Raw genomic sequence first — 10,914 nt, 5'->3', positions numbered from 1 at the left:
TTCAACATTCAACATTGGTACAGAATTCGCCTAAGGTCGATTCAAATCTATCCGTAAGTATACATTATTCAGACATTAATTCTGCTTATGAAACTATTATTTTTAGTCATTATTAGAAATATCACACAATAGCTTATGATATTTCGAGGTCTTAGCGGTGGTTCTGCAGTTGTTTTTAATTTAATTTTTATATGTACTACAAAAGTTAACTTGAATACCTATCAATTTTTCATTTAAAATGGTACAGGCCGACAGAAAATTCATGATGGGTCTAATCGCCAATGTCGTGATATTTTCGATGGTTTTGTGTATATTGGAATGTCGATCCCCTCCAAAAAGAATCACAGTTAGACCCCCAGCGGGGGTTCACCCGACTCCAGGGATGATACTAGGCAAAAGGTAGGCCAATCGTATGCGTTCCTCTTTATTCTGGCTTATAGCAAGAAAACAGTTTGTTACTCGAAGCAAAAAATAAAAGGGTCATGGGCCCGGTCAAAGATTAGAATTGTGGGCCATTGCGTTCGTATAAGTCCGGTTTCAAGACTACTTTTGGACATTTGTGTCCTATTAGAAGCGGATCAGTCAAATTAAGTTCATACGAGTAAGTTTTACAGATCTTTGCTAAGTTTAAATCTTTAAGCACTAAACATAAGTCTGGGAGAGTAACTCTAAAACTTACAACAGCTGTACTCATAGATTTGAGAGATAATGTTAAAATGTTTTGTGAGACGTATTTTGGACGGATCAAAGTTGCGAACAAAGATGTTTGCGATCAGAAATTAGTGCGAAAATCGTCCCGGGGAGATTAATCATTTAAGAGCTTTTCTACAATGATCTGAACGTATGATCTTATGAAGAAATATACTTGTTTAACAATATACATGTTTTTTTCATTTATATTTAGTTGTATCCCCTATCGAACGAAGGGAATGCGTATCTATGAATATGGCGGCTGCAAAGTCAAAGTCGATGAAAAAGGCTGCGCTAAAATTACAGACTGTCCACTCAATGGTGGTGCGTATATACATAATGCACCCATTTTACGTCCTTATCTCTGCTTAGTTTCCTCTTAACTGTCGAACTTAAGTTCCCCTACTAAGAATAGCTTTTTCTTTTTCATCAAGATTGCTACGATTCGGAGGGAGGTGTCCGGACATACACGGAAAAGTGGACAGAAGCCCAAAAATTGTGTCGTTGCGCGTATTTAAGACAATTCATTGCCTCGCCAATTCCACCACCGATGTACGGACCACCATTCCCGGCTCTACGCTACTGCCGACTAAATGGTAGTAAAACTTTAATTTCATTTTAAATCATACACGCAGAAAAAAATAAACCTTTAACTGTTCTTATGATTTCCACAGTTGTGCCGTTATATACAATATGTCATTTCATAAACCATTATTTACTTAACAGACCATCATCCAGCTCTTAAATTTAAACCAGGAATTGTGAAACCAGCCTCAGCGTAGGAAACCCGACTGCCATGGCGCGTGTAGTTAACTTAATCAACAAGATGCGGATCCATTGGGAAATCTTATCATATTTCTTGGTCATATGAGCATATTGACAGTGCCCTTTTAATAGGAAAATACCCTTCTGAAAAATCTTAGCTTCAGCAAGATTGTGCCCTTTTTCTTACAGAAAGTGCTATTTGCCGAAGTCTTGAATTTATAGAAATTAAGTGCCTTTAAAGTTTAAAGTACAAAGCTCTCAAATTCTGATGTCTTTGACGAGGGAACCGTTTCACGGAACGACAGAACATCGCATTTAAGTTATATAAGTAATGAGAAGGAATCGGAGACTTCGTTTTTGTCAGAGTTTTGGTTGAAAGTAGTTACCCAGCCTATGAAATTGAAACGTTTGACTCAATGTTAACCAAAAACGCTGGAACTGAAACCAAAGATACGTATGTCTAGTTCACTTTTTTACCAAAAAACCTATCATTGGTACTGCCATATTCTTCTGTAGGATGTCGACATCCCGTCAACAAAAAGAACGTCGTCAAAGGTGGAGACGCGGCTACCGATAAAAACGGCGACACGTGCACATGCGCAGCCGGTCCAGATAAACGTTTGAAGGATGCGGCGACTCTTTTCCACTGGGAATGTGAAGAAGGCATCACGCCCTGGATGAGTATTTAAAAGAAAAAAAGAAGACAATTATTGATTGAATGAAATAAAACGTCTACAATTAAGAATATATGTTTATTAAAAGGAAAGTAACTAATAAAAGTATCAACGTTATTTTGTCGCAATGACAAAATCGAACACAACAACAAATTTTTATTTCAAGTATATTGTGGAATGATACAACTTGATAAACAAGCCTCGATAACTAGATCAGTCATATCATTGATTTCTAGATTATCCTTATATCCTTCATAGCCTTGATATCTGTATTATCATTTTTGGGACTTGTCAGTCCAAGCTCCTTTTATGACGAACAGTCCTAGCTCGTGCCAGGCTCGTGTTACAGTGACCAAAGCCCAAGCTAATCTCGGTATAACCAGTCCAATCCAGCTTATTTCGGAGTGGCCAGTTTAAGCTCGTTTCGGCTTATAAGCGATTTGTAAATAGATTGTAGGAAAACATGACAACGGAAAAATGTCAACGGTAAAAGTTACGGTGGAATAAAATATCATATCATATCATATATCATATCAATCATTATTCACCATCAAAGACGGCCATAGGCCCATGCCTCATTAGTTTAGATTCTAAGTGTCCTTTCTGATATAAGTAGGCCTACTTAAAGTACCTCTCTTTAACATCTCTCAGACTTTTGTTGATGATTAGACATGCCTCTCTAGCACTTTTTCGTTGTTTCTATTGGCATCTTTGTTCTTGTGTCCAATTCGGAGTTATTTTTATCTTAAATTCACAATCCTTGCATTTGCGTAGTTCAAAGGTAAGCTGCAAAATTCTTTGTTTTTCTGTGGTGGTGCTAGTAATCACCCGTAAAGGTCTTGGGGTACCATGGTCTTTACGTGTTACATGGGTTTGTGCATTTTCCTTCAAGTCCTAATACTTTTATTATGTATTGTATGATATGCAATTCAGAGTTTTCACGATCGATACTGTTAGTAATTTCAGGTTCCTTCGCATTGTGTGTTATGATGTGTGTTTTTCGCTTGCTTATTTCTTCTAAATCTCGTTTGAATTTTTCTAATTGCTCGATTCAATTTCTATTCATGTTTTTGATTTCGTCAGAGATGACATGAGACAAGTCCTCAGTAATAACAGTATGACGCAGATCTAATTCTACTTGTTGTGAGACGTACTTTTCTACGAGCTGAGAATTTGCTTTAAGTTTATCTTCCAGTGATTTTAGTCTATGTTTCAACTCCGATATTTCATGGGTAGCATATTTCTTGAACTCCCTTAACTCAACTAACTCTGTGTCCTGGTAAGATTAATCATTTTCAGTTCTCGACCAACTGCTTACTGATGGCATGTAAGTTGTGTACCCTTCTCTTTTCCATGGTTTTCTATTTCGATTCCAAGAATCCTCTTGGGTTTACTGTCTCTGATTTCTTGGATATGGAGTAGAACATTCTTGTTTCTTCCCTTGGTAACCGGTTGTCATCTTCTGGTCAGCCATGATTTTTTTGGTTGCTATACTTATCTTTGAGACTTAAATATATTCAGGAACAAATACGACCGTTGCTCGTTAATCTATAAACTATGTTATCATTCTAGTCTTGAGTAGATGTTCTTCAATTGTGCCTAATTTCATGGTGGTGTTCTCAGTGTTCTCTATTAATTTCGTTATTTTGTGGAGCACAAACTTGTCCGCGTCTCTTAACTACGGCATCCTAGCAACCTCAAAAATGCAACCAACGATTTTTTTCATGAAAACAAATGATAAAGATGAAACGTTTAAGTTTATTTTCGACTTCTTCGATCTAATAGGAGATAAATTACTTACTACAAATTCCATTTGGAATAAGAATAGATATATAATTTTTTAAAATCTTTATTTAGACATATTTGGTTATTCATATAATTTCTAGCCCATAGAAATTTTATTTTCATGAGTGTCGGTGCAAGTTAATTGCATTAATACTAGTACGTTACAATTTACAGACATCTTTAATCGAGATTTTATGCATGTTCAAAGTACTATTAACTACTAATTATAAATTACATTTAAGAATTTGACATCATTTTTTTTATTCTGCAAATTTTCTTTAACTAGGAATAGCCCATAAACCCCTTTTTCGTAATTATAATTGAATAATGAAATCTAATTAAGCACACTCTATTAAAAGATTTGATGCAAACTAGTGTACAAAATATACAGCAAAAAATTGCAGCAGAAATAATCACAAATTTAAACCAATTTAAAGCAGAGCAACTAGGTAACATATAAAAGCGCATACAAGTTGACAGTTACATCGAAAGAAGTAACAATGTATTTTAACTGAAATTCACTTGTGAAAATTAATTCTTTTCATGGTGGCATTTTTTCCTCCAGTGCAAAAAGTGGCCTCTATATGCTACGTGATTGCAAAAATTGTTTCTGGTGGCATTATTTCCGTGAATGACTAGGATTCACCTTTTAATAGTAAGTTTATTTGTTGCCGTTCCACAGTACAGGTGCGGCAGGCGGAAGGTGGCCGGGACGCGGAGCTATGGTGGCTGATTCGGGCTATAGCGTAAAATTACTGGTATGGAAAGGAGGGGGCCAAAAACGCCAGAACGCCAACACGAAAAAACGTGGTTATTTCCCTTTTGGCGCCCCGCCAAAACAAACATTCAACCACGGTAAAATTGTTTTTCAATTTGGCGTTTTTGGCGTGTGTTTAATTGGTTTAAATTTGCATATATAGAACTAATTTACGTGGTTGAAATTTTGTTTTGGCGGGGGCGCCAAAATTAAAGTTCGTTTTGGCGCCTTTTGGCGGGGGCGCCAAAACGGAATATTCTTTGTTTCGGCGCGCCAAAACTGACTTTTAGAGAAAATTGGACGTTTTTTTTCGTTTTGGCGTTCTGGCGTTCTGGCGCCCTGATTTGCATACCAGGAATTTTACCCTATGGCCCTTATCAGCCACCATACGGAGCCGTTTTTCCCCGAATCAGTTACGTGTAGCGATTTTTCTTGCTGCATAAACGGTATTGAAAATTTGAAACCGACACAAGAATTTTCGGTCTCTCAATGAAGACTTTCGTCACGTGTGAGGAAGAAATAAAAACGAAAAAGTAAATATGCAGACAGGAAATGACATGTAAACAATTGATAGAGAAAAAAAAGATTGGTGAAGCATCTCGAGATGTATTAAGAGAGGTGGGAATCAATCGTGAAAATGCGGCCGGGTTTCCCGCTTCGTTTGGTTGGAATAGAACACCCGCCAACGCCCAACGCCCGCCTCGTGAAAAATAAGCTTAATTGAGAATGGTCCCTTGTAATTTCATATAATTAATTCATTAATACAGGCCTGATAAATGATTTACAGCCATTCATTAAAACCACAATATAATGACTACATTCGTCACAGTCGACTACATTAATACAAATAGATAAATGATTTATATTGTAGAAAAAAAACTCTCATTATTCGAATCCAGTTGCATTAGTTCAGTTAAGTTATTTTCAGGATAGAATTTGTCAATTTTTCATGATATAGATATTCATAATATTCACGAGAGTCAGATTTGAATCATAACTGTGGTCCTACTTGATCTAAACATAAATAAAGAAATATCCCACGATCGAATTCTTTGCGATAAGATTTGTCATGAAACCGCAACGTTTTGGCTTTTGGCTACCAGCTATCATCAGGTGGAACAAATTAGACTATTATGAATATTGAGATATCGTACTAATACATGAATCAGCTATACGATTACAGTCGAACTACCGCGCTACATTATGGAGATTCATAGTAGTCCAGTGACTTAATGGAACAAACTATTAATGGAAGCGAGGTCCCCGGGACGCTTCCGCATGCACGTTTATCTAAAATGCTTCGCATAAGAACGAAAACGGCAGAGAGCAGGAAACTGCGTTTAAGACCTGTTTCTGTAACATTGATTCTATCTGTAGACAAGTCTTCGTCTGAATGTGTGTCCAGTTTAGATAAGCAATAGATGAATTATCGCTCAACCAGACCCATGATCCACCCGGGTTGCTTACCCGCGTGTCATGACCACCTATGATCGGTCGTTCTGAAAAAAATGACACTTCTTTTTTTGAATATATTCTTTCGATCCACTCTTTTGATCAAATCACTTGAAAAAAAACTTTTTTTATGAATCACTGAGAAAATGATTTTCAAGCATCGGTGTAGCCGGGAGAGGACTTGAATGAGGGTAAGATAATTTGCCATACTTAGAATCATATGCGATACATCACAATTATTTTACTTAAGGAGAACAGGAATGCTGACCCGAATCAAAGCTACAACTGGAACTGGGCCTAGAATAAAATTCAACCGTTAATTGACTTGGGTTCAGATTCAAATTAAATCAGAACACTGATGGAAAGCAAAATTTGAATTAGGTCTTATAGGCTACACGTGTTTAGGTATGGAAAATAATTTGATCCTCTAACCTTGTGAATATCTATTTTTTAGATAGGCTCTCACACCCCGTAAGTCAACGTTAGTCCTCGGTTCGGCCAGTTTCGCCCCAATGCTGGAACAATAGTTACGTGCATCGTTTGATGACTTCAGGTCAAGAATCATTTTATAACAGTTATAGATAACCTGTTTGAATCCATCAGGGCAGAATTTTACTAAAAAAGAACAGTTATTTCATTAGCCGAAAACGGTGGATCGTGAAACGAGAAACAGGTAACGAAATGGAAGAATTATTTCAATTGCTGCGCCCATCCACTACTGTTAAAGTTGATCCTGAGTAAAATTGAACCCACATCAGCTGTGGAAATGGCTTCAGAGTTAAATGAAGGCTACACTTTTGAACTTGGCCGGGAGAAAAATTTAGCTCACAGCTGTAGAAATGGATCTAGAGTAAATTTAAAAAAAACCCATGATTGAAGTTAAGATAACCGATTGCTTGATATGCGCACCTTTATCTGCTTTGACGAACGTCTCACCAGGCGACATGAATCCATCATTAGGCCCTAACCAGTTGTACAATTTACAGATGCGTGGGTTTTCGAAACGTATTCCGAGACAGAGATTCCATTCTTGTGAACATAAAACTGCACAATCGATTAAAGATTCCGAGGGACGGGTTTTGAATGGTGTCTGATCTGCTGGTATCTGCGAACTCACGTACAACTTACCACTTACCACTTGAATTGTGAACAATCGTGAAATTATACACACCACACAAAACACAACGCATTTGATAGAATTCCGTGAGGCCATCTTGCTTGATAGAATTCGATAATTTGTGATTCAAAAAAATCCACTGAACGGAAGTCCAATGTTCATATAAACCATTAACAAAGGGACTTACATTTCGTGCGAAACTCCATAAACCGTGCGTTGCTCCACGTCAATTTTTACCTAATGATGCAACTTGCAATTTCGGTGTTGGATCAAAAAGCAAAATTCATGCATTTGTGAATTTGGAATAATTGGATCGCAAGGAGGGTATATTCATTATCAATAATAAATGCGACGATGATCTATTTTCACGAATCAATTCATTTGGTGCCATGTATTATTCAGTACGGTACCACGTAATTGCAATCAACTCTATATATCAAACGGTTTTTAAGTTCAATTTATCATTATTTTCAATCAACTTATAAAGACTCAGTTCCACAGTTTTGTGGGTTTAGTTGCACGACTTTTCCCCACACCGGCAAGATATGATAACTAGGCGCAGGTTTAATAAGCTCAACTCGTGAACCATCGGACTCGTGACGTGTAACAAAATCAAACCTAGCGATAAACAAATGCTTTTATACATGAATTTTCAATGGCGAATCCTTTCTAGTTTGACACCATAACGCGGTATTTTGTTCTCATATTCGAGAAATTTGAATTGGTCTGTGGTGGTCAGTGATGGTCAGTGATTAATTTGCAATGACGATTCATTAGTAGTTTGAAAACAAACATGACTTGAAAAATTTCCGAAATTCGTGTGTTCAAGTGTTCAGATTCGGTGATATCTCAATTGGTCAGTTACTGACCATCATGGTGTCACCATTGTCACCATTGTATATAGCTCAAATGGAACATGTGGAACCGAAAAAATGCCATACCTGGAAAAAGCCGTCTCAGTCTTGAAACACCCATTAACCACTTGTAACTGTCAGATCAAACATCACACCGCATTCCCGCATAAAAGGGGTAGTTCAGCAAACCGGAGCTTTCATTTGCCTATCTAGACTACCCCGCCAGTACGGGTAGCCGAGCAAACCGGAAAACTCATAATGCGTGCTACAGCTGCCGTGATATAAAGTAAAAGAAAACTATGAATATACACACGAGCGATATTTGACGAGGTATTTTGTTAACATAAACAAGTATTGGAGTATTGCGCTTCGGTAAATATAATGTCAGTTTCGCAGCTATTTAATATGAATATTATCAGTGGATCGTACGGTGTTTACCGTTATAACTATGTTGACACTAAAACGATGTACCGGTACGCACAGCGCACTCGCTAATCATTTGAGGTCATGGGATCTTTTTACGGTTTTACATACGCATACACATACCATACACATATTCCACAAGCTGATGTGAACAGGAAGTAAGTAAAAGCTTACTTATTTTGTATATTGAACGTTTTCTGGAATCTAGTTACACCGTAAGAATCGGTTCAAAAATCCAGTGTAGATCTAAATCCGCAGTGTCGCAGTGTGTATCCATTTGAGTCTGGAAACAATTTTATGGCCAGCTAGCAATTTGAATTTGGGACAGTCCCACTGGGTTCAACTTGGGTCTGGATTCGCAGTTGTGGGTCAGGTTAACTCCGGATCCATCCGTGGGATTTTAATTTATATTGCCGGATTGGATACAATTTCATAAGCCACAATAACATTACTGTTGACCCGGGCAAACCGACCGATATTTTGTGTGTTTGGCCTGGAAAACTGTTACTCTCACGCTTACCAAAGAAGCGTTTGATACCATAGTACGATTGATCAGCGTGTGAATGGCCATCAGTCTATCATGATCAGGGGCGGATCTAGGATTTTGGGGGTGGCTGACGAGAAACATAATGAAGAGACTGCGACCAGCGAGCCACACAGCGGCGAGGTCCGAGCGACCAATGGTCGCAAGACAGGGAGTGGCACGAAGGGGTGTCCCCCTCAACATTAAGAAAATTTTGAAAAATCATCGGGAAAATTGTGGAATTTGAGAGCATTTATGCGATGGTTTCCGTGAAATTATGACAACCTGCTGAGCCGTAGTGGCCAGGATGAGGTGTTGATAACTTTAATGAGATTATTGGGGGAAGCAGGTAATTTCTTAAGCATTGATCATAATTAACAATTTGTCATGGTACTGTTTTGGGAATTTTTTGACACAGATTGGGGAAAAAGTCAAAGAGTTTTGATTGGGAAAATTGCGACCGTTTACCGGATACATATACGGCCTAGCGGAACAGCTGGAGATACACTAACTTATCTACGAGCAATCATCTCGATGATTATCTACGAGCAATCATCTCGATGATTGCTCGTAGCACACAGCGTCATACAATAGGTAACACATTTAAAGATCAAGTAGCGCTTAAATAGTTTTTGTTTTTAACAATAGATTATGTTACATTGATACTTAACAATCCTTCATGAGAAATTTTAGCTGTATAATGAGTGATGGATTACTGAAATATGAACGATTGAAAAGTGTAAATTTGAAGGCATTTTTACAGCGCGTAGTTCATCTGATACCCATGTAGATGGCGCTGGTGATGATGCAATACGGTTTATACGCTGTATTTCCATCAGCGTGAACTCCTTTTTACATATAGGTGTTTATGGTACCCCAAGTCTTAGTTGTCCCCGTTAATCTTGCATGACCTGCTTTTTGTGTATAGTACAAACATCAGTATGGAGTGGCATATCTCAGTGGGAAAACTCTACTGATAAGGTTAAAACTTACTCATATTGGTAGTCGTGTTATAACCTGTTGTCGAATACCTCGCTACTGCACTGATTAAAGGTAAACATTTGAGTAATTTCTTGATTATATATAAATAATCACAAACATCATGAAAATGTTTTTATAGATATTAACATTGTAAGAGTATGAGTATGTTAGAAACCAATAAAACTTATACTGACTAACGTGTTAACAGTGTACTGTGTATTCATCGTCGACCCAATGACGTCACACGCATAGCTAATAGTCAGTGCGCGCTCTGAAATTCACGCACCTGTTAGTTTCTTTTTCGGCTCAAGTAGGGTATTGCATAGTTTAGTTCCTCCGCGAATGCTTACTGCGTTGTTCGGTTTATGTGTATCCCAAAGAAAGTTGGCATGTCGACACATTCACATCGCCAGCCATTAACATTCCATGTGTCAGTCAACGTGTCGACGTATCTACCAACCAACAAATTAACTATTAACGATATATTAACCTCATACACACCACGTGACCAAACACCAGGCCCTTTAGTCGACAGCCGCCAAATACAGTGACATACAAAAGGCTCTCTAGCTCAACAAATTATAGGTACGCTATGCTACTTCAAATTGATTGTTATTTTACATTTTACAACAATCGCAATTAATCTAAGCTATCCACATTATTATGTTGACCACAGTATCGTTATTTCGGCGTTATTTCAATTACAGTTGAACTGCAAGCACAAGAGAGTGCGGGATTCGGTAAGTATACCAACCGCAAAATGCGCAACGCTACTCGACACATTTTCCATAAACCGGCACCGGAGACATTGGCACCTGGTGCGACGCAGCTTAAAAGTATCGGAATAAATCAGGACACTTATACCGCGAACTTCTAGGATACCCCTGGGGTGT

The 10,914-nt window shown here is 37.9% G+C and overlaps 3 protein-coding genes across 6 annotated transcripts in view; 2 read left to right on the top strand and 1 right to left on the bottom strand.

Annotated features, from left to right (window-relative positions):
* LOC141902500 (uncharacterized) lies at positions 1 to 2,269 on the top strand. The gene is made up of 5 exons (XM_074790263.1): positions 1 to 53; positions 248 to 399; positions 905 to 1,014; positions 1,125 to 1,286; positions 1,972 to 2,269. Exons 2-5 carry the CDS (start codon positions 263 to 265, stop codon positions 2,142 to 2,144), a joined length of 582 nt encoding a protein of 193 aa, XP_074646364.1. The 5' UTR covers positions 1 to 53; positions 248 to 262; the 3' UTR covers positions 2,145 to 2,269.
* A 1,721-nt stretch (positions 2,270 to 3,990) lies between these two features.
* Positions 3,991 to 8,441, bottom strand: LOC141902684 (snaclec salmorin subunit A-like). The gene is made up of 3 exons (XM_074790516.1): positions 8,182 to 8,441; positions 6,556 to 6,738; positions 3,991 to 6,170 (listed from the first exon to the last, which is right to left on the bottom strand). The coding sequence occupies exons 1-3, from the start codon at positions 8,213 to 8,215 to the stop codon at positions 5,962 to 5,964; spliced, it is 426 nt and encodes a 141-aa protein (XP_074646617.1). The 5' UTR covers positions 8,216 to 8,441; the 3' UTR covers positions 3,991 to 5,961.
* A 6-nt stretch (positions 8,442 to 8,447) lies between these two features.
* Positions 8,448 to 10,914, top strand: part of LOC141902683 (uncharacterized) — a 46,456-nt gene continuing 43,989 nt past the window's right edge. The window contains exon 1 of one of the 4 annotated variants that reach the window (XM_074790515.1): positions 8,448 to 8,466. The gene's annotated coding sequence lies outside the window, so the exon portion shown is untranslated. The other 3 variants (XM_074790513.1, XM_074790512.1, XM_074790514.1) reach the window with 3 other exon arrangements.

This window comes from Tubulanus polymorphus, chromosome 3 (genome assembly GCF_964204645.1).
Source record: "Tubulanus polymorphus chromosome 3, tnTubPoly1.2, whole genome shotgun sequence".
Classification (NCBI taxonomy): Eukaryota; Metazoa; Nemertea; class Palaeonemertea; order Tubulaniformes; family Tubulanidae; genus Tubulanus; species Tubulanus polymorphus.
Note: the sequence above shows the minus strand (reverse complement) of the source record. Positions and strands in the feature narration are given on the sequence as shown.